Genomic DNA, 22,500 nt, shown 5'->3' with positions numbered 1-22,500 from the left:
TTTGTTTCTCTGTTTGTTTCTCTGTTTGTTTCTCTGTTTGTTTCTCTGTTTGTTTCTCTGTTTGTTTCTCTGTTTGTTTCTCTGTTTGTTTCTCTGTTTGTTTCTCTGTTTGTTTCTCTGTTTGTTTCTCTGTTTGTTTCTCTGTTTGTTTCTCTGTTTGTTTCTCTGTTTGTTTCTCTGTTTGTTTCTCTGTTTGTTTCTCTGTTTGTTTCTCTGTTTGTTTCTCTGTTTGTTTCTCTGTTTGTTTCTCTGTTTGTTTCTCTGTTTGTTTCTCTGTTTGTTTCTCTGTTTGTTTCTCTGTTTGTTTCTCTGTTTGTTTCTCTGTTTGTTTCTCTGTTTGTTTCTCTGTTTGTTTCTCTGTTTGTTTCTCTGTTTGTTTCTTTGTTTGTTTCTCTGTTTCTCTGTTTGTTTCTCTGTTTCTCTGTTTGTTTCTCTGTTTCTCTGTTTGTTTCTCTGTTTCTCTGTTTGTTTCTCTGTTTGTTTCTCTGTTTCTCTGTTTGTTTCTCTGTTTCTCTGTTTGTTTCTCTGTTTCTCTGTTTGTTTCTCTGTTTGTTTCTCTGTTTCTCTGTTTGTTTCTCTGTTTCTCTGTTTGTTTCTCTGTTTCTCTGTTTGTTTCTCTGTTTCTCTGTTTGTTTCTCTGTTTCTCTGTTTGTTTCTCTGTTTCTCTGTTTGTTTCTCTGTTTGTTTCTCTGTTTCTCTGTTTGTTTCTCTGTTTCTCTGTTTGTTTCTCTGTTTGTTTCTCTGTTTCTCTGTTTGTTTCTCTGTTTCTCTGTTTGTTTCTCTGTTTCTCTGTTTGTTTCTCTGTTTCTCTGTTTCTCTGTTTCTCTGTTTCTCTGTTTCTCTGTTTCTCTGTTTCTCTGTTTCTCTGTTTCTCTGTTTCTCTGTTTCTCTGTTTCTCTGTTTCTCTTTGTCTCCGTCTCTCCGTCTCTCCGTCTCTCCGTCTCTCCGTCTCTCCGTCTCTCCGTCTCTGTCTCTCTCTGTCTCTGTCTCTGTCTCTGTCTCTGTCTCTGTCTCTGTCTCTGTCTCTGTCTCTGTCTCTCTCTGTCTCTGTCTCTGTCTCTGTCTCTGTCTCTGTCTCTGTCTCTGTCTCTGTCTCTGTCTCTGTCTCTGTCTCTGTCTCTGTCTCTGTCTCTGTCTCTGTCTCTGTCTCTGTCTCTGTCTCTGTCTCTGTCTCTGTCTCTCTTTCTCTGTCTCTGTCTCTCTCCGTCTCTGTCTCTGTCTCTCTCCGTCTCTGTCTCTCTGTCTCTCTGTCTCTCTTTCTCTGTCTCTGTCTCTGTCTCTCTTTCTCTGTCTCTCTCTCTGTCTCTGTCTCTCTTTCTCTGTCTCTCTCTGTCTCTCTTTCTCTGTCTCTGTCTCTCTTTCTCTGTCTCTGTCTCTCTTTCTCTGTCTCTGTCTCTCTTTCTCTGTCTCTGTCTCTCTTTCTCTGTCTCTGTCTCTCTTTCTCTGTCTCTGTCTCTGTCTCTGTCTCTGTCTCTGTCTCTGTCTCTGTCTCTGTCTCTGTCTCTGTCTCTGTCTCTGTCTCTGTCTCTGTCTCTGTCTCTGTCTCTGTCTCTGTCTCTCTTTCTCTGTCTCTCTTTCTCTGTCTCTGTCTCTGTCTCTCTTTCTCTGTCTCTGTCTCTCTTTCTCTTTCTCTGTCTCTGTCTCTCGTTCTCTGTCTCTGTCTCTCTGTCTCTGTCTGTCTCTCTTTCTCTGTCTCTGTCTCTCTTTTCCTGTTCATTCATTACCTTGCTTATTCATTGCCTTGCTTATTGTGTCGAACTGTTGCCCTGCTTGCTCTTTCATGAGTTTCCATCTTGTAAAGAAAAAAATCAATAAAAACCTACTCTGTTACCAAGGCCTTTGGTAGCATACTGTAGCTCAATAGCATAGCTAGCATAGCTCAATGGAACACTGACTGCTCTCCCCACTGAGCTGGGCCACTAGCATATCAAGCTCTCTTGGTTTCTGCGTAATCTGAAGCTCTCAGCATTGTTGGTAATCTCCCATGATGAGGCCAAAGCACATGTCCAGTTGCTCTCACATTGCAGAGAAGTTGTTCACTTCTATGTTTTGCCACCTCCCCTCAGCTGGAGCTCCTTCAATCGTTTTAGCCCTCCAACCCTTTCCTGCTCCTCCAGTACATGTCTCTTCTAGTTATCCCTGTCGTGTAGTGGCCTGCGGGGGCAGGGCATAGTGCGGCGAGCGTGGTGGAGGTGTGGAGGAGTGGTTTTGGAGTGGTCACGTGCCTGCACAGGATATAGGTGTTGCGCTGCCTGAGGCGTTGTTGTAGTCTGTGGAGCCTGGGCAGTCTGTAGTAGTGTGCATCTGGACGGGCAATAAACAGTGTTCGAGAATCCTCACGACTATCCGAGTCCCGCTGCCCTCCGGACATTACAATCCCCTCCTGGTGAAACTCCCAAAATCCAAGCTTACCACCTTCACCCTTTTATTCCTCTTTTATCCTCTTTTTAAAAGTTTTCTAGAGATTGTTCAAGTGCATTCTTCCTTCCATGGCTGCAAGCAATTGGTGCATCCCCATCTGATGTCATCCCCCATCCCTACCTACAATCTTTTCTACCCCCATTAACTCCACCTCACTCTTTCCTCTGAAATTTTTTGTGTGCATTGTATGAGTGTAGTCATTTTTTTTCAATTCTGTTTGGTATTTTGAAAAAATTTCAAATAGGTTCTTTCCTTTGACTGGTGTGATAACAGTTCAATTTATACTTTTACCTTACTCCATCTTGGTCCACCCCTACCATTCAGCCAAACTGTGTCGAGCATGGAAAGACACTACTCTTCAAATGCAGCTCACTTCGTAGATGATAGATGCTTCCTGACCTGCTATGGGCTTAGATTGATCCAGACAGGTATACAGTAAAGGGGGTGGCATGGGGAGAGGGGTTACAAGTGAACCGACACCGGTGGAACTGCTCAATGAGTTTTTATTTTTATTTCTACATCGAGCATGGTGGAGCTTGTACATAAACCCTTGCAGAATAAAAGGATTCGTAGAGATTAACATACATTTTGAGGACATCAAGAGAAACTTAGACAATACACAGTTTATGAGATATGAACCTGGGTCCTAGCATCGTGAGTCATCTGTTCAGGTAGGAATGCTAAACGGGCCAACCTGGAAAAAAATAAAACTTGCACTTGATATTCACATTTCGTAACTTATGATATAAATCTCCAATTTAATCAGTCCGTGGATTTTTTGGTCATAGTTGGTGGTCAATTAGTGGACGGAGTACTTACCTTGATGGGTTCTAAAATTGAAGTGAGTGGAGAATGTGAAGGAGAACTTAATTGACCATTAGTGTTTGGAAGAACAGTGATGTCAGGATTGACAAAGATCTGGAAAGACAAAGATGTGACAAAACAAACCAAGAGGAGACTGTTGCATGCTCCGATATTTTGAGGTGCAATTTATGGATGTGAGTCATGGGCATTGAAGAAGACAGAAAGGATGAAGATTAACAGTTTATAAATGTGATGTTGGAGACGAATGTTTAAAACTCCCATGGACTGGAAGAAGAGCAAACAAATCAGTGGTTGAAGAAGTTAACCACTGTGTACATGAGAATCGCTGAAGCTAAAACAGAAACTGTCACACCTTGGTTGGCCACATTATTCGTGCAGAAAACGAAAATATGGAGAAGTCAATCATGTTGGGTGTGGTTGAGGGAGGAAGAGGAATAGGCAGACTGTGTATGGGCTGGATTGGTGGAGTAAAGGCTGCATCCAAGTTGTTTTGGCCAGAGCCTTGAGAAGCGGTGCAGGATTGGGATGTTTGAAGAAATCTGATCATGAATGTTACCAGAAGTTAGACCCAACTTGACAGAAAGAGATAACTAGATAGCTCGTCTATAAGCCAAATGTTTGCAAAATATGACTAGCTATCCTTCATTAGCTCACCTAGAACGTGGTTCAGGGGAGCTTACGAGATGAAACGTCGTCCGTCGGTCCGTAAACAGCTGCAACCTCTTCTCTAAAACTACACACACGATTTCGATGAAACTTGACCACAAGCTTCATCACCTGGTATGTACGAAAGTTTGTTCACGGCATTAAAAAAATCGGGGTGTCATGGGGTCTTGGAGTTTACGGGGGGGGGGGGGGTGGTTTCCCCATGAAAGAGGTATTTGCTTTCTTCTCAGAAAATACACACACAATTACGATGAAACTTGACCACAACCTCCATCACCATCACCAGTGATGAACCAAAGATTGTTCACGACATTAAAAAAAATTGTGCCCATCTCATTGGTTCATTGGTACATTTTTGCTGATTCTGTCCCACCTTGACTTCCTCCTCAGTATTATTATTCTACCAGGTGAGCATCCGGGGGTATTGCCCCTATTTTTATTAGGTCATCTCTACCGAGATGACCTAATAAAGCCGGACCAAATGTCCGTCTGTCCGTACGTCCGTCAACAATTTTTCTTTCCGATCTTGATGAAACTTCGTAAGTGGGAAGAGGTCGATGAGTGTTGCACAACGATATAACTTTTGTCCAGGTTCAAGGTCAGGGACGAGGTCACGTAAGTTATAAAAATCTCCATTTTCAAAACCTATCTAGTCTGCCATGTTACAAGATATTCGGAAACTGTTTATTCTTTATGATAGTAAAAAATATTATCTTGTATCTAACCGGACAGATTTTTGAATTTCCATCCCGTATGATCATCACGTGATCTGGAAGATGGCCAAAAACGCCGATGCGATTCGCAAAGAAGGAAGGAAGGAGAAATGAAATATAAATATAAAACACATTTTTAGCCTTTTATATTTATACATTTTCCGCCGAAGGTGCAAAAGTTTCAAAACCCGAAATGTAAAAGTCGGCATTTATTTTCAAAATATAATTTCGTGCGCGCGCGCCAAAATGCCAAGTCATCTTTCACCAAACTGCGTAGTAGAACTGCGCAGTAGTCCGGTCATGGCGTCTGAGCAGTGGCCAGCGTGGTTCAGATTGACTGTGGTTTCTGGGGCGAAGGTGATTGTTAAGAAGTATGTCGGCGGTATAAATTCGAGTGACTGTATTGGTGATTTAATCACGCAACATCTTGACAACGAATATTCTGGTGCATCAGTTCAGTGCATCAGCAGGGATGATTCGCAGGCTCCTCTCGATCGTGCCGATATCTAACATAATCACCGGCAGACATTGGGCTGCAGGCTGTGGGGCGAGGCCACGGATCCTGGATGAGGGGATAAGTGATAAATTATACTACATGCTTCGGGCTTTCTGATTAATATATCAATGAGTACATTCCATAATTAATGAATTAATAATTAATGAATCTGGCATACAAAATTTTTTCATATCTGACATGTTACTTTGTGCAGTGTCATGAAACTTCTGTGGCATTAATAATTAATGAATTTGCTCGCTCTAACGATTTTTCAAACCTCAATATCTCCATAAATACTTGACCAATTTTCATTCTGAAAGCTGCATTATAATCAGTGAAGAATAATCTACAGGATTATCATAATCTCTGAGAGCTAAGCCTATTTTTCGTTTTTTTTCTACAACCAGAAGTGAAATGTCCCCAGAGAGTGGACGGACCGGAAAACCACGTATTGCACTTACTGGTGATTCTGATGTATTCATCCGGGTACCAAATGAACAATACATATTTATTAATTATGTCATTAGTAGTATTATCCTAGTGTATCTCTGTGAACTATTTCAATCTAAACGGTTAGTTTGACTGTTTCGCGGTTACCTGAACATTGAGAACTTGTGGTATAAAAGAGATGACTGTCACCCCCACACGGGGGTAATTTTTATTATTCTTTTTACCTCGTTCGTTCTGTTGATTGCTTTACATGGAGGCATTTTAGCTCCCTTTTAAAATGATATCCACTGTCATTCTTTAAGGTTAGAGGTTGCAGCTTATGAAGATTTTAAATATTTGCTGTTTTGTCCTCTTGCATTTCCAGGTACTTTGCCAATGTGGGATTCAATCATTCCCAGGCAACCCCGGCAGCATTTGCCTTCACACGCCAGTCCTGTAACTCCAACCTCTCTCCAACTAGGAAGTTCCAGTGCTCCTTTTGCACGTGCAGGTTTTACTGTTCCCACAAGCCCAGGTTTGGACATTCAATATACATTCATTGTCACTTCATCTACAGAGTTCCTGCTTTGGAGGGATGCAATAGTTACTTGATTACATTGTGGGTGCAAAAGGTCAAAAGGCATGTGACCTTTAATTTAAAATCATTTTGCAGACCATAACTTGAGTTAAAAGCATTTGACGTTTTCTACCTTCTGCTTATCAATTTTTGTCTCTTGCATTGTCTCTCTCATGTGATCTTTAATATTCAATATGACCTTTAATTGAGATCAAATGTAACAGTGAGTTTGATATCTGACGCAGGTGGAGGCATGTCCATAAATGTAGTCACGGCAAATTATATTTTCTAGTTATAAATAGGCAGTGAGAGAATCCCTAAAACTTGGACTTGTCACAATATTCTTCCATTGGCATTGCATGCAGGTGGACGGCATCTGGCATCGGGCCAGGACAATGTACTGATTGCCCAGCTACGGAGTGCGGCCAGTGAGGAATTCACCCGGTTGGTTCAGCGCCGACTAAGTCATGATGGTGTGGTGTGTGCCAGGGAGGCCGAGCTGACGCAGAGGCTGCAGCGAGTGTCTGTTATGGCGGTGAACCGCCTGCTTTTCCACGGTACTTGCACCCGTCGCATCACTCAAATGTGAATCTCTCGATGCTTTCTTGTTTGCTCATGCATTCAGATAGTGTTATTCATTTATCTTTTTATCTTGTCTACGACAGTCGAGATGAGCTGTTGGAGCGATAACGATGTCCCTTCCTTCCTTCTGTCAGTCCTTCTGTCAGTATTTCTTTCTGTCAGTCCTTCCTTCTGTTAGTTTGGTAGTCAGTGGATCCATTAAAAAAAATTAGATTTTCCATACTCCTCTGAGGCGGCTCAACGGATTGTTTTTAAACTCGGCATGTTGATAAATGACGTCGATGCACAAAAACGAATCGAGCCCCTTTTTAAAATTTCCATCCAGTTGGTGAGATAATAAAGTTAAAATATAATTCCATGAATATCATGTACAATGATAATTTCCCATCACGTTAAACTGAAAAATCAACTTTATCACCTATTGCACCCTGACTACAACCACCCCACATTGGGAGACGAGCGTGTGTCCCTTTATAAGAGGGGAGAGGGAGGGGGAGGGGGGAGAGGAAAAAATATGAGAATGAATGCTGGCACAAGAGGAGTGGCTTTTAGGGAGTGACAGCTCCCACATGTTCTTGGAATGAGAATGAATGTGGATTCTCTTAGGGACTTGATGAACTTTGGGGATGGATGAATTAGTGAATTGTCCTGGGAAGGGAAACGAGTCAACTTCCACAGGTTATTAGCAGGCACATCGACTTGAATAATGGCTGTGTTGAGAACCTCGACTTCATGCCTTTTAGCCAAAAGAAAGCTTTCAGAAAAACGAATACAAGTTCATCCAAATGAAAAATAAAGAAAAGAAAGAACATCCTTTGAAAATACGTCACTGATTAAGATGCCATCATTTTGCAGCATCCATATCTTCCAAATTCTGAGTATGCTATTACTGCTGGGGTGTGAAGCTTAACATCATTTTCTCTTCATGATGGATAAACAGAGAAAGAAAAAAACAAACTGCTGGCAAGATTGATGAATAGAACCAAGTGGGACAGACGCTCGTCTCCTGATAGAGGGTGATCGTGTTTGTGGTTTATTCAGTGATAAAGTTGATTTTCATTTTGATTTGATAGAAAATTAGGGGCCTGTGGGGTTGAAAGGCCTTATAACATGATTGTATTCTCACAGTGATAAATATTGTTGCAGGGAACTATGAGGGAAGGGCTGTCCCTGGTTCCTCTCCGGACTCGCCAGGAATCACAGGCCGTCACACACCAATAACTTTGTGTCCCAGCGGTTTGCTAATTGACCACAAATGCCAATAACTTGAGCACGTGCCCCTGGGTCCTCCGTCTGACAACAGTTTACCTAGGAGCATGTGATCGCCTTATCGGGGAATAGCACCCTCGATGCGTACTTATCTTATTTAAATACTTGCCATATCAGGTGCAGCCGAGCGGAGCTGCCAAGTACGCACCGGCTATTTAACATATTTTGGGGAATAACATCCTGGCTAAGCCTGGGTGCAGGCCATACAAGACCAATGAAGGAAAAGATAAAAACGAGCTGGGTTCATTTCTAACAGGCACATATTTTTCAAAGAGCGAAGAAAATTATGTGGCACAGTGTAGGATTTATTGCAAATGTACAGCAAGAAATTTGTGGGGTATGGCAAAAGACATACAATATTTACAAAAGAAGAAGACACAGAACAGAGTTATGCCGAATCTTCTTCTACAGTCTTAACTTATGCTACGACAGGTCCCATCATGCACACACAAACCCGAGGAAAATTAGAAATAGCCCAGAGAGATGGAAGCGCGACCTCTCAATACCTGGTGTGGTCAGCAGACATGTGCAACCCAAAACACTGAGTATTTCTCCCTCCTCCCCTTTCCTAAGGGTGTCTCGGGTGCGTGAGTGAGAGGTGCAAGTGTAATGCAACGTGGGGTTTAGCGTGTGGTGTAACAGGAAGAACGTGAGGTGCAGGTCAGTACGGTTCACTCTTGAGTGAGTTCTGAAAAGAACGTTCTTGGTCGGGATCGCCCATGTCAATTGCTCTTCTGCGTCCACAGTAGCCGAGAGATGGATGGTAGAAGAATGATGCTTAAGAGAAAAGACCCCATGGTAATGGTGTAAGAATCTGTACGTGTAATTGTTGCTGCGGGATGCAGCCTAACTGAGTGTCAATAGAATGAGAGCAGCCCCAGCTCACAGCAGTAGCTTATGATCCCATGCTTGGTCACGCTGACTTGCAGTGCCCCCCCCCTCACTCTCCCCCCTCACCCTCTGCTCAGCGCCAATGCTTGTCCTTGCGCTGCTTGTTTCACCAGCGATTGTGTTGTCTGCCCAGCTCTGATGTCTTCTGCTCCCGGCTCGTTCTGTCCCCAGCGATTCTGTCCAGCTCTGTCCCCAACGATTCTGTTCAGCTCTGTCCCCGGCGATTCTGTCCAAAATGAGCCATGTTTGCTTTTTTTATGAGCCCCGGGCAAGGGGAGGAGCCAAAAGTTGGATCAAACAAGGCTCTTGGTGAAATCAAGCTTCCCCATTGGTCCATAGCGGTCGTAGCCACGCCCCACTCGGCCCCGAAACCAAAATATGGCTCTCGCTCGCTGACAGGGCCACACATAGGAGTTCCTACTTTAACATGGGGCCGTGTTTTTTGGAGGTGCTCTCTGGCCCTGAACATGTGCTGGCATCCATTCAAACATGGGATTTTAGGGAAATCCCTGCGCTACCCATAGGTCCTCCAACGAGCTACAGCGCACATTCGCTCTTCGAGTTATGCCCTGAAATAACGCGACCATTGTCTCCTCAGCGTCCCACGAGGCTGCAGTGAGTGTTTGATGAATATGTGGCAGTTATGGTGGTTGTAGAGAAGTAAGAGTACGTTGTGGCATTTGTCGTGAAGAGATTGCAATGTCGTGTTGTGGCGAAGAGGTGGAAATTCCTTGCAACGATGTCAGCAATAACGGTCGCGTTTGTAATTAAAATATAAGCGTGGGTTGCTGTGGGGATTTTTGGTCATCGTATGAAGTGGTTGTGGTAAGCGTGGTCTGTCCAGTATGTTGAGCAGAATGAAGGTCTGAGGTGAGACGGCAGTTGAGAATTGGCATGCATATGCTGCACTCTCTGTGCTGCTCGCTTGGTTCCTATTGGTTTGCGTGCATGCTTGCTTGCGTGTTTCAGGTGAAAGGCATAAAGTGGTGAAAGAAGAAGTGCAGAGATTGAAGATTGGAGACCTAACTAAAAGAGTGCTATGCAATGCATCTTTTCCATTTACCCACTGGACTTGTGGAAAGGGCTAACTAAACACATACTATTGAAATACCAACCTTGGGATCGTTGTATGATGTGTGCCATTTCCTCGGAGGCATCTGGTTTTGCAGAACCGCAACAATATGGAGGATTAGTGGGTCCTGAACTTCTGAAAAATGTTTCATTCGTTTTTTGTCCAGTGAAAGGACTCTTGAACCCTTTTGACCCTGTAGGGGTGTTATGGGTCTCAGGGTCTAAAGGATGTTTGGGTCTAATGTTTGTAAGGGTATAAAGTGTTGAAATTGTCCTACAAAGACGAAAAGGACTAGAGGGATCTTAAAAGGTCTTGCAAGGACTAAAAAGGTCTTATGGGGTCTAAATGATCTAAAGTGTCTGCAGGTTTAAGTTGTCTAAAGGGTCTGTGTGGTCTATAGGGGTTTAAGGAGTCTCAAGGGTACATTCCAATATTGGTTAGGGTCTAAATGGTCTCTGGGGTCTAAAGAGTCAAAGAGTCTTTTGGGTGTAAGGGTCTAAAGTGTCGAAAGGGTCTTTATAGGTGAAAAGAGTCAATGAGATATAAACGATTATAAGGGGGTCTAAATGGTATGTACCAAACATAGTAATGGTCTAATGAGTCTCAAGGGTCTTATGGGTTTTTAGAGCTTCAAAGAGTCCAATGGGGTCTAAAGAATGTAAATGTCTCAAGGGTCAAGGGGTCAAAGCAGTCTCAAGGGTCTAGACTCTCGAGGTTCTAAAATGTTGAAGGGGTGTAAAGTTTCCAAAGGGGACTCGTAGTCTAAAGGAGTCGAAGTAGTAATCGTAGTCATGATGCATTCGGTGAGAAATCATGAATCATCTTGCTGAGTTTCAATACAATCCGTTGATCTGCCTTGGAGGAGTCGGGGGGAAAAAAAACGGACAAATGTTCATGGACCCACTGACTCGACTGCCTGTCTGAATGAAGGACATCAGGTTTTAAAAGCTCGTTGATGAGCTAAAAATGTATGACATGGTGCACTCTTTGCTTTACCGACCATGTTCCTGGCACCCATATTGAAACCCAAACTGTGTATTATTTTGATTTTGGTGTGAACCATTAGCTCAAAATGTCAAGGAACATGACCATCGATTTGGCAAGTTCATGGAGTCTTTCTTACAAATTCGAAACAACCTACATTTAATAATTTATTGAGCCTGTTTCACCATTCAGCTGATTGAGTCCCTTCCATAGATTTGGGAAATACCTTCATTGCTTTCCGCATGCAAACTATCTATACTGTTGATCTGGCCGAAAGTACCATGGAAATGCTTTTGAATACCTCCCAAAATTTGGTCTCGAAAAGTACTTTTTCTCCTTATTCTCGTCTATTGTGTCCATTACATCCTGTTCATCCAAAACGGGTACCGTGCAGGAAGTGTAACAGGGAAATCACACAGTTTTTTTTTTTTTTTTTGTATATCTTGTCGAGGCTCGTATGAGAGCTAACACACAACTCACAGCAAGGGGGCATGAGACAAGAGGGGCAGGAGTGGAAGGGACAAAACAGTGGGGAACAGACACATTAGGTGAACTGTGGGATGGGGATGGGACGGGGAAGGGACGGGGAACATGACGAAGAGAAGATGGACATTACAGGGACTTTCATGAAGGAAAGCAGGGGAATTGAAGGAAGTGGGCTTGGGTGGATTATCGGGGGTAGAAAAGATCGAGGATTTAGATGGGGGAAGATAAGAGGTGGTGGTGAACAGCTGTTTTGAAAGCCTGGAGGGAAGAATGGGAAAGAATAGAGTGAGGAAGTTTATTCCAAAGGCGGGAAAAAAGAGGAATGAAAGAGTGAAGATGAGCAGTGATTCGTGATTTTGGTAGTTTTACCAGAAGGGGGTTGTTGGCGGACCTTGAGCGCCCTGTGGAAATGTGGTGGGGACAAATTGCAGAGAGAGCAGGGGGGGGCAAGGCTGGAGAGGAGTCTGTAGAAGACAGAAAGACCACCGACCAACCTGCGGTGATTGAGTGAGAGGCCCAAAGACTCAGCTTCATTGCGGGAGATGCCGATGATCTTAAATTCCCTGGTTTCGACAGCGTGAAGCCGAGAAAGGTGGGAGGCAGGAGCACCAGCCCAGAGGGGAGAGCAGTACTCCATCAGGCAACGGACAAAAGCTTTGTAAGTGGTCAGGAGCTCAAGAGGGCTGAGGAAGGACTTTGCACGACGGAGGATTCCCAGTGGGCGACTGGCTTTTGAGGCGAGGTTGGAAATGTGACTTTCCCAGGAAAGGTCATGGCAGATAGTGAGACCCAGAAGCTTGAAAGAAAAGACTTCTTCCAGAGGATTGTTGAGAAAGTGGATGGGGGGGGGGGTTTCTAAACGTTCCTTTCGAAGAGACATAGTGAGAGTGTGAGATTTGTCTGGATTGAAAGACATGTTCCATGTGTTGGACCAGTTTGTGATTTTATCCAGATCTGCAGTGAGCGAAGAAGCTGCTGCTTGCCGGTCTGAGGGATGACAGATGGTACGGCAGAGGGTGGAGTCGTCGGCAAAGAGAAATAGAGGATTTTCCAGAGAGTCGGAGAGATCATTGATGAAAACCAGAAAAAGAACAGGGCCCAGAACGCTACCTTGAGGAACTCCAGCCTGCACAGGAAGAGGGGATGAAAGAACTCCATTTAGGGCCACACGTTGATTGCGACAGGAGAGGAAGTCTGCGAGCCATGAGTGGAGATGGCCTTGAATAGCATGGGAAGAGAGTTTGGTGAGTAGTGCAGGGTGCCAGACTGTGTCAAAAGCACGTGATATGTCCAGGGATACGGCTCGGATTTCATGTCTGGCATTGAGGACCTCCATCCATTGATGGGAGAGCAGAAGCAACATATCCAGGGTGGAGTGACCTGGTCTGAAACCAAATTGATGATTGGAAATCAAGCCATTGGAGAAGAGGAAGGATTTCATGTCTGAAGCGATGATGGATTCCATAACTTTGCTGATGATTGGGAGAAGGCTGATTGGTCTTTAGTTACAGGGATCTGTTTTTGCACCTTTTTATGCAGGGCAGTGATGTTAGCAGATTTCCAAGCAGATGGCAGATGACCTTGAGCAAATGAGAGGGTTAATAGAACAGAGAGAGGGTGAGCAAGAGCAGAAGAGCAGGCTTTGAGGACACGTGGGCTGATGCCGTCTGGACCGGTTGCAGAATCTGACTCGAGGTTTGAAAGCAAGCTCTCCACCTTGTCAGGAGAAAAGGATACAGAGTCCAGGGACAGTTGGGTGCGACTGGGTAAAGTGGCTAGAGAAAGTGATGGGTTTAGGACACAAGATTTAGCTGCAAACACCGAGTTTAGACATTCAGCTTTATCACGTGTGGTATCAGCAGTGCGGCCATTTGAGGTAAGGGAGGGATGGAGGGGGAACATACACCAGAAACAGATTTGATTAAACGCCACCAGGATTTAGAGGAGGGAGAGAGGTTTGAAAGTTCAGACTTGAGATGAGAAAGATGTTGTTTTCTGGCTCTCCTGAGGGTAGATACACACTTGTTCCGAGCTTTGTGGAAGGAACTGAGATTGCCCTCACTTGGGTTTGCTTTCCATGAAGCAAAGGCAAGTTGTTTCAGGACAACTGCCTCGCCACAAGCTTCAGTAAACCAAGGGCGAGAGGAAAGGTAGGACAACTGAACACGAGAGGGGATAAATCTGTGCATGAGGGAGAGCAAGTTTCTTTGAAAGAATTCCCAGGATGAGTTGATGTTTGAGAAAGTAGTGATAGGAGACCAGTCTGTAAGTTTGATGGCTGCTCGGAGACCCTGCCAGTCGGCTTGAGTGAAATGCCAGACTCGACGGCGGTGAGGTGGTTCTCTGATAACAGCCAGAGAGATGTCCACTTTGACAAGGACATGGTCAGAAGAACCAATTGGAGCGAAGGAAGAGCAGCAGATATTGTCAGGGAAATTTGTCAAAATCAGATCCAGAAGAGATGGAGTACCATTGGTTGAGATCCGGGTCGCGCAGTTGACCGATTGAGTCAGTCCCAATGAGTCGCAGAAAGCTTTTGCTGAGGTGCCATGGCAGGTGAGAGAGGTACCCACACCGAGCCAACTGGCGTGATGACAATTGAAGTCACCACATATGAGGAAGAGAGTAATCACGTGTCCTTGTTTTATCATCCACATATTGCAGGCATGGAACAGCGCCGATACAACCATTTATACCAGTACACTGGTTCTCAATTCACCAACTTTGGAAGGATGACAGACTGAGTCAACCCCACCTGGTGTTAATTCAGCAGCCAACGGGGCTCAATCTCAGGACCCCAAGATCCTTAGCCAGCCACCCAAACCACGAAGCCAACACCAGGCTTTCTGCTTGTGTTGGTTGTTGGTGGACTAAGCACAAGCGGAGACCACTCTGTGGCAGTCTTTAACACTATTCAATAATGTTGGAGAAAGTAGCCCAGGACCTGCCTTGTGATGATTATTTTTTATAATTTATGCAAATTAAGGAGAAGGATGCAGTAAAATTGACGTGAAAATGTTCCAGTGAGCCAGAGCGCACATTTCTGTACTTCCTGTGCTTGTACCTTGGCCAACTTACAAATTCCTGTCCTTGCCGACAGAGGGGTACTGCATCAGCAGCACAGCCGTGTCTTTAATAAACAGCAGCCAGGTTGCTGTCATTATTTCCATCATCATCCTTGTTACCAATCAATCTTGTTGCACTAACATGTTAGCTTTGACATTTGTGTTACCTCACCCAGTTTTACCCCCTTTGCCCCTTACCTACATTAATTATTTCAATGAACCTTGCAGATACATCCTACGATGCTGTGGACATTGCAGATCTGCCAGCAGCACCTGTGTTTGTATGGCCACAGACGAGAGAACAACCACCTGATGATGCTGTGCATGAGACCACATCCCTGCGAGTCCTTTTGCAGGAAGGAGTGTTTCATCTCATGGTGGAAGGCCTGAAGACTGCCGTGGTGAGTTTTTGGTGACAGGCGCTAAAGAGTAAAGGCAGAGTGTGATCCATGGAAGCAAGATCACCTCTGGTTATGCACTGTATTTTCTGCACAGGTATATCTGATTGCGTAGAGCAGTTTTGATGCAGTGATTTCATCAGAAAATGCTGGAAAACGTCATTTTTCTGAAGGAATATTAAGCCGGCTGTCTTGTTACCTCCACCGGAGGTTAAGTTTTCACCCCTGTCTGTCTGTCTGTCTGTCTGTCTGTCTCTCTATTTGGTTGTGAGCAGGACATTGCAAAAAGTTGTTGATGGGTTTGGACAAAATTTAGTGGACTGGTTGGGTGTGTGACAAGGGACGAATTTATTATATCGATTGGTGAAGATCCGGTTCCGAATCTGGATACGGGAATTTTTTCAGTGATTCTTCACCACTAAGAGATAGGGCCAAAATCGATATGTAGCACGATATCTCAAAAAAAGTAGACAGATTCCGACAAAATGTGGTGAACGGGTTGGGTGGTGTGACAAGGACGAATCGATTTGATTTTGGTTCAAGTCCAGAGACAGATCCATCCTGCCTGTGGGATACAAAACGGAAACCGTTCAGCCTGGTGGAGGTATGTGCTTAAGTTTACTGGAATAAGGATAGGCAATGTTTTCACATTGTAATGGTTTGTGTATATGCTAGAAACAGGATGGCCAGCTTGATGTAGAAGTCGCAACATCAGCAGCAAGATGCTGGGATCAATTGCTTTGAGTTCTCTGATCGACTGTAAAGCTTGAATTGGTCAACATGCTTCTCAAAACTGAATTTCTTGGAGGTTTCAACTCCAAAAAATAGGAAGAGTACTGTCTGCCCCCCAAAATGATACAAAGCTTGGATAGGGAGAATCGCCACCTTATTGCCTGGACTGTGATCTGCTCTGGCTAAAAACGGTCTTTTGATGACGATATGCACATGCTGTTGTTCGATCATTGTCGTCATCAAAGATGTTGATGATAATTGCTTTTATGTTCTAGGATTTTTCATTTTGTCGCTTTTTCTGACAGTGCTTGATTATTTTGCGGATGGGAAACTAAGTTTGCGGTATGCCTCCGCATCTGAGCAGGCCTTGCCGAGATGAGAGCCGCCGTGATCTTTCCTCGAAACCCAGATTCTGGACCGTATCAAACCCATTCGACCCATCCTGACACAAACAAAACCCATTGTCATTGTCTGATTAAACACAGGCTTCTGGTTGAATTAATTGAAATCATGTGTTTTATCATCCTCGCATGTTTCCAGGAAGAAGAAGAAGCAGATGCACCAGCTTTGAGCTGCCGTTGTCATACTGATAGAAATGGTTGACAAAGTTGATGAAAATATTTCATCACTTTGAAACATGGTTACAACAGTCTGAGTATATACCCAGCTGAGATCCTGTTCAGTGGACTTCAGTTAAGATCACACTGCCCCCTTTGACGCCATTCAAATTGCCATGACTGTATTTGAAAGAAGAAGAATAAAATCCCAGCAGTCTTTCCTTCACAAGAACACAGCTACTTGTATCCCGGCAGTCTGTCTGTCATGCACTGTAAAAGTGGCTTTACGACTTGTTTCTTTGGTTCTGGGTCAACGATCACTGGGATTTTACTGAAAGGACAATTAAACAAGAGGCAAACGTTGAAGACCTGTTTCAGCTGCAAAGTGGCTTTCGTCAGTAATGAACAACCGATGTGCACTGAGATCTTAAACGCTCTCCCAGAGGAGAGAAGGCAGGGTGGAATGACTTGATCAGACCTCATTACAGAGAGTTGCATTGTTGTTGAATTGAGAAGCCTGCGAGAATCGAGAGTGATTAATTATATTACTCTGCTTGTGATGGGGAGCAGGTTAACTGGTCGTTCTATGTTGAGAGGGGCAGTGTTGGTGCAATTCCGATCAAAACTGGTCATGTTGGGGACTTTCCATGATGCTGACAGGTGGCTCTCAGATAACGGACCGGAAAATATAAGAGCAGATAGAGTTAGTTCGGCTCAGTGAGTTTACACAAGACTTATCAAGTCCATTAGCAGTTATGTCAAGACAAGCAAGAAATTTCACCACCTTTGCACGAGTTCTTACATCAGGCATGCCATTTGCAATTTTTAGCTTATCTGGAATTAAAATTCCAGATAAGGAATTGTCATCGTGCACCGTCCGTACGTCCATCTCCTTTTACAACTTCTCCGGCCAAACTGCTGGGCCGATCCAGCTGAAATTTGGCAGCAACGTTCCTCTCCAAACTGGCAGCAGGAGTTGCAAAGCTCATTCCAGTCACATGGCTTTAAGTTGGTCAAAATGGCTAACTTAGTAAATTTCTTTTAAAATCTTCTCCAGATCCACCAGTCAGAATGCAAACACATTTGAGTTGCAACATTATGCCAGGGTAGGGATGTTAAATTGCCAAAGTCATTCCGATCACTTGACCAAAAGTGTCAAAATGGCCAACTTCGTCAACTTTTGGGAAAATCACGTAAATTCCTTCAAAAATCTTCTTTTCCAGAACCATAAGTCAGAATGCTACCAAATTTGGGTTCCAACATTAGGATAGGTTCCTGATGTTAAATTGCAGAGGCCATGCTGATCATATGACATGAAGTGTGTCAAAATGGCCAACATTGTCAATTTTTTGGAAAATCGCATCAATTCCTTCAATAATTAATCTTCTTCTCCAGACCCACCAGTCAGAATCCAACCAAATCTGGGTAACAACATTACGACATGGTCCTAATGTTAAATTGTGGAGACCATGCTGATCATGTGACCGGAAGTGTGTCGTCATGCAAATTCCTTCCAAAATCTTCCTCTCCAGACCAACCAGTCAGAATGCTACCAAATTTGGGAGACAACATTAGGCCAGGGTCCAGATAAGCTACAGGTCCAGTGGTCCTATGTTTTTGTAGGGTTTTCAAAAATAAAACACTTTCCTATCATCTTTATGCTCATTTGTATACAAGCTGGTAGGTACAATTAGAAGTACTCCAAGTAGAACTGTCCTGGACTCTTTAAGGTCAACTCCTACCACATGTTGCTATTTGCTCTCTGTCTGTCTCTATCATCAACCATTCACGTCTCCGCCGCCCACGTCAACTCCATCCACATTCCTGCCATCCACATCTCCACCATCTACATCTCCACAATGTATAACTGGGGTCGGCATCAGTTGAGGTCAAGGTATACAAGGTCAAGTTTCTAAACTTAAACCGGTGAAACTTTTATACATTTTCCATTTATTTTGAGAAAAGTACTGAGCAAAAACTGAAATGCATAATTTTCAAATTTTATTGATGTAAATTGTTTTGCCAGAGAGATGATGTCGGTAGATTGCTTCCGGAGAGCACGGTTTTGGTTAGATGGGCAAGATTATGTCAATTCACTGAGTGGGTCAGTCAATCTCTGATGAGACATTGCTTTTGTCTCCCTGTACTACATTGCTTTGATCAATCTTTATCTCATCGTTACAGGAGGGCGCACGTGGCTTGGCTCCGTGTCAGCAATGGTGCCGCTTGCTCTCAAGCTGCCGTGAGACGTTCCGGGTGCAGTTTGCTCGCTTGTTGCTGCACATCTTGTCACCTTTGCGGCCCTTCAGTGAGCGGCTGCTTGGTTTAAGCCTGCTGTTAGAACCTAGCTGCAAAGAAATCCTCCGAGAGGTGTTGACAACTCCACTGCAGGTCTGTGTACAGCACCTGGCCAGCTGAGTTATATATTACAACTCTGTCACTCACTCATGAGTCAAATATTAGTTTCTCACTTTAAATTCAGAACAGGTACTTTGATGTACAAAATACGAGCGACATGTTTTATTCAAAAGTGATAGGGGGTTTTTTTTGTTCCTGTTACCTGTCTGCTTGGGATGACTATGTTGTTTGACGCTCTCTCAAGCAAAGGCCCACTCGTTCCTCATTGCTTTCAATTGCAAACTCCTCTTGTCATTTCCTTTGCTTTATCTGCCTTTTTTTCTCTGTCTCTGTCTTTTATGTTTTTGCTCATTCTTTTTTAAGCAGAGCATATCATGGCCGCCCTATGTGAACTAGATCAACAAATGGTTGGCCAATTATTTGTTCAGGACATTGACCTCCAACCACGTTATCACAACAACATTGTACTTTGGATAAGTGGCTGCTTTTGGCAAGTCAATTAATTTTTGCAAGAAAATAGCACTTCCGCTTCATATGGTCATGTCTCACTTTATTTTCAAGGCTATCGCTATGGTCTGACTCATTGGCTATCGCTATGGTCTTTTGCGCATTAGCTGGTCAAGCTTCTTCTCAGCTTCTCGCTGATATCAATTCCTGAGGGACTGCTTCCACGATCATACCGGTTCATCCATTTCACCTGCATTTCTCATTCGCTTTCAAGGCTCAGTCATGTAATGATGCAATTCCCACCCAAAACACCTTTTTCAACATTATAGGCTAATTGGCAAACTAACATCTTTCAACAAAAGCAAAACTATCTGTGCATCAGTCTTGAAGTGGTCTGCCTTGGAGTCTTCCCTTTCTTCCACGGACTGGTCCACTGTCTCTTACTTTGTGGATCTATATGTTGCCTGGGGCTTACTACTCAAAATTCTACTCGAGATCTCTCCTCCATCAGTTCATACTTTCACACCTCTAGTTATTTTGCCCAACAATCTGCGGTCTGTGGTTGTGTCTGTGGTTCAATTATTGAAGTGCCGAGGCAAGCACCAGAAAATATCTTTGCTATTCCTTGTGTAAAGACACCTATGGGAACATTTTAGTGTTCCTCAATGCTCACAATGAGTGCATTTCGGTCCTCAGATATGCCAGGGTTCAATGCAGGGCTCACCTGAGGTTTAATATTTCCCGTTCCTTACCATCTATTAAAAAAAGCTTGGTGGTGTTTGGCCAAGTCCATCACTGGTGCATGCTTCTCAACTCTTCCTTCACTCTTGAAATATGGTGTCATGATGGACACTGCTTTGGGTAAAGCCTGATGCTCAACTTTGACTTGACAGAAAAAGCTAAGGTCCCAAATAACTCTCCACATCATCATCCTCCCCCCTCCATACTCAGCCTATCAAAAGGATGTTAATGCCAAATTGTTTGTCATTCTCCCCTTTCTGTCATGCTCCCTCCCATTTCTTTCATGTTCCCCCCCCATTTCTCTCATGCCCCCCATTTCTCTCATGTCCCCCCCATTTCTCTCATGCCCCCCCATTTCTCTCATGCCCCCATTTCTCTCATGCCCCCCATTTCTCTCATGCTCCCCCATTTCTCTCATGTCCCCCCATTTCTCTCATGTCCCCCCCATTTCTCTCATTCTCCCCCCCATTTCTCTCATGCCCTCCCCCTCATTTTTCTCACACACACCCCTCCCCCATTTCTCTCATTCACCCCCACCCCATTTCTGTCATGCCCTCCCCCCTCATTTTCTCACACACACCCCCTCCCCCCATTTCTCTCACATACCCCCTTTTCTGTCACGCTTCAAAGAAAAGGCATCTCAACAGACACTACTGCTGATGAATCGGAAACATGTCCGTGGATTGATTCCTTTCCCCAAGGGGTCGGCTTGTTATTTGGTAACAGCTCTGTTTTTAAATCCTTTTGCTGACTGATGCTGCGGTTAGCAGCGTAGCAGCTGATCTGATTCTGCTTTATCCATTTCTCTTTCTCAGACTGCATTTGAGCCAGATTTCCTGTTTAATTTTGATATGTATACATGATACAAAATGAATATGCAGCTCGTTCACGGCAATGCCGGGGAAGGACGTATTTAGCTGCTTCCATGCACCTTAACATGGCATGTGTTCAAATCGTGGGAATTCTTCCTGATTCTTTGTAGTTAGCTCACGCTCATGAAGTGAAGAGCTGGGTTCAGCAATCGGTCACGTACATAGAATGTATGTACGTACATGTCTGCATTTTGTTAAGAGCGGACATTTAAAACCGTTCACCGGAGGAAATTGAAACTTTACCACCTCTTACATGACCATTTGATATCGCTCATATTGAACGTCCATCGAAAATTTTCAAAGTATAATTTGTACACATTTTACCTCAGGAAGTGTCGATAGATGCAAGTACAAGTTTGCCACCAGAAGTGTTGGCTCACACCCAGGGCCGCCGAGAGCCAGAATGGGCCCGGGCGACATACTAAGTGAAGTAGGGTTTCCCTTCAAATTTGACAGGGTTTCCCTTCAAATTTGTGTTTTTAAACAACCTATACAGAGGTTTCCGTATTTTCTTTGTCAGAAACAGATAAGATGCCGTGTTTAAGGGAAATTGGGGTTTTACTTACTTTTTCCTACATGCAGTTTCGTTAAACACATTTCATCCTGATGGGGTATCTTTTAAACATTAAACACATATCATAAACAATCATTGAATTGAAGGAATAGTTATAGGCCCTGATTAGATCCAGGCCCCAAGGTAGTTTCCCTGCTCACACCAAGTCCTTCTCAAGACGACGACGGGTAAGTATTCTCTGACTGCCATCTAGTTAGCCAGATCAACTCAGGAGGTCATGACGATCATTTTGGTGTATCACACTCCACATCAGAAAGCTCCAATAGAACCACACACACACACACACACACACACACACACACACACACACACACACACACACACACACACACACACACACACACACACACACACACACACACACACACACACACACACACACACACACACACACACACACACACACCTCATCCATTTGTAGTAGATAAATAATGTGTGCACTCCTGAGTAGATTCATCGTTTAATTTTCATTGAATGTTTCTGCAGCCGGGGCCCAAGTTGGCCGTGAGTGCATTCGAACTGTTATGGGAGAAAAGTGGACAGCTGAGCCGTCAGGAGCATAAATCTGTCGAGCTCCTGCTGACCTTGCTGAAACAGGCCGGCACAAAGATCCCAGGAAGCTGCCCAGCATGGCCTGAAACCCTCGAAACGCTGCACATGGTATCTACACTTTTCATTTCATTTATTATTGTATCAAAAATTATGTCTTGTGGCAAAAATCGAGGGAACATATGGCAAAAACGACAATATACTGGCAGTGGGGCCACAGGTGGACAATGTAAACAAGGGAAGAAGCTGACAGGAAAAGAGCTACGGAGGACGAGAGGAAATGCGAAAACCTGCGGATAAGAGGGTTGGTTTCTATATGGTTGAGTACAGAATGGATTGCTGGTAGATATGGTAGATATGGAGGATGAGGCAGCGAGTCCAACCTGGTGGGCAGGTAGCAAGTCCAACCACTTCAGAAGGCAGTTTCATAAATGGTAGCTGAAGGATGCTTCGTCTTTACTTGTCTTTGGAAACCAGCTTCGCTGTACGGTCGGCCCGAGTAAGGTACATTTCCAAGTCATTCTTTTATAAATCAGAACTACTCACAACCTATAAGGCCTTTGTCCATAGCTCAATAGATTACTGTTCTCTCTTGTGGGTCCCAGCATCATCTTTTTCTGGAATTCTGTGGAAGCTGAAGCTCTCATTATTGGAATCTCTTGTGATGCAACCAAATTGCAAGGTGGTGTGGTGCCGAACCTTCTTGTAGGTGCGGGCTTTCTTTCGGCACATGCATTTAGTTCATGTGTCAAACCAAGATTGGCTGAATCTGGATGAGCTTTTTTGTTGCATAAAT

The 22,500-nt window shown here is 44.0% G+C and overlaps 1 protein-coding gene across 7 annotated transcripts in view; it reads left to right on the top strand.

The window, feature by feature from the left end:
* Nucleotides 1–22,500, top strand: part of LYST (lysosomal trafficking regulator) — a 346,449-nt gene that overhangs the window by 212,013 nt on the left and 111,936 nt on the right. For all 7 annotated transcript variants that reach the window (XM_085887393.1, XM_085887392.1, XM_085887391.1 and 4 more), the window contains 5 exons: nucleotides 5,936–6,085; nucleotides 6,493–6,684; nucleotides 14,705–14,877; nucleotides 18,348–18,554; nucleotides 21,642–21,815. In XM_085887393.1, the coding sequence (XP_085743519.1) occupies nucleotides 5,936–6,085; nucleotides 6,493–6,684; nucleotides 14,705–14,877; nucleotides 18,348–18,554; nucleotides 21,642–21,815 (896 nt within the window). The remainder of the gene's footprint in view (nucleotides 1–5,935; nucleotides 6,086–6,492; nucleotides 6,685–14,704; nucleotides 14,878–18,347; nucleotides 18,555–21,641; nucleotides 21,816–22,500) is intronic.

Source organism: Eptatretus burgeri, chromosome 7 (genome assembly GCF_056783735.1).
Source record: "Eptatretus burgeri isolate ZD-2024b chromosome 7, Ebu_testis_v1, whole genome shotgun sequence".
Taxonomy (NCBI): Eukaryota; Metazoa; Chordata; class Myxini; order Myxiniformes; family Myxinidae; genus Eptatretus; species Eptatretus burgeri.
The sequence above is the reverse complement of the archived record's forward strand: the minus strand, read 5'-3'. Positions and strand labels throughout refer to the sequence as shown.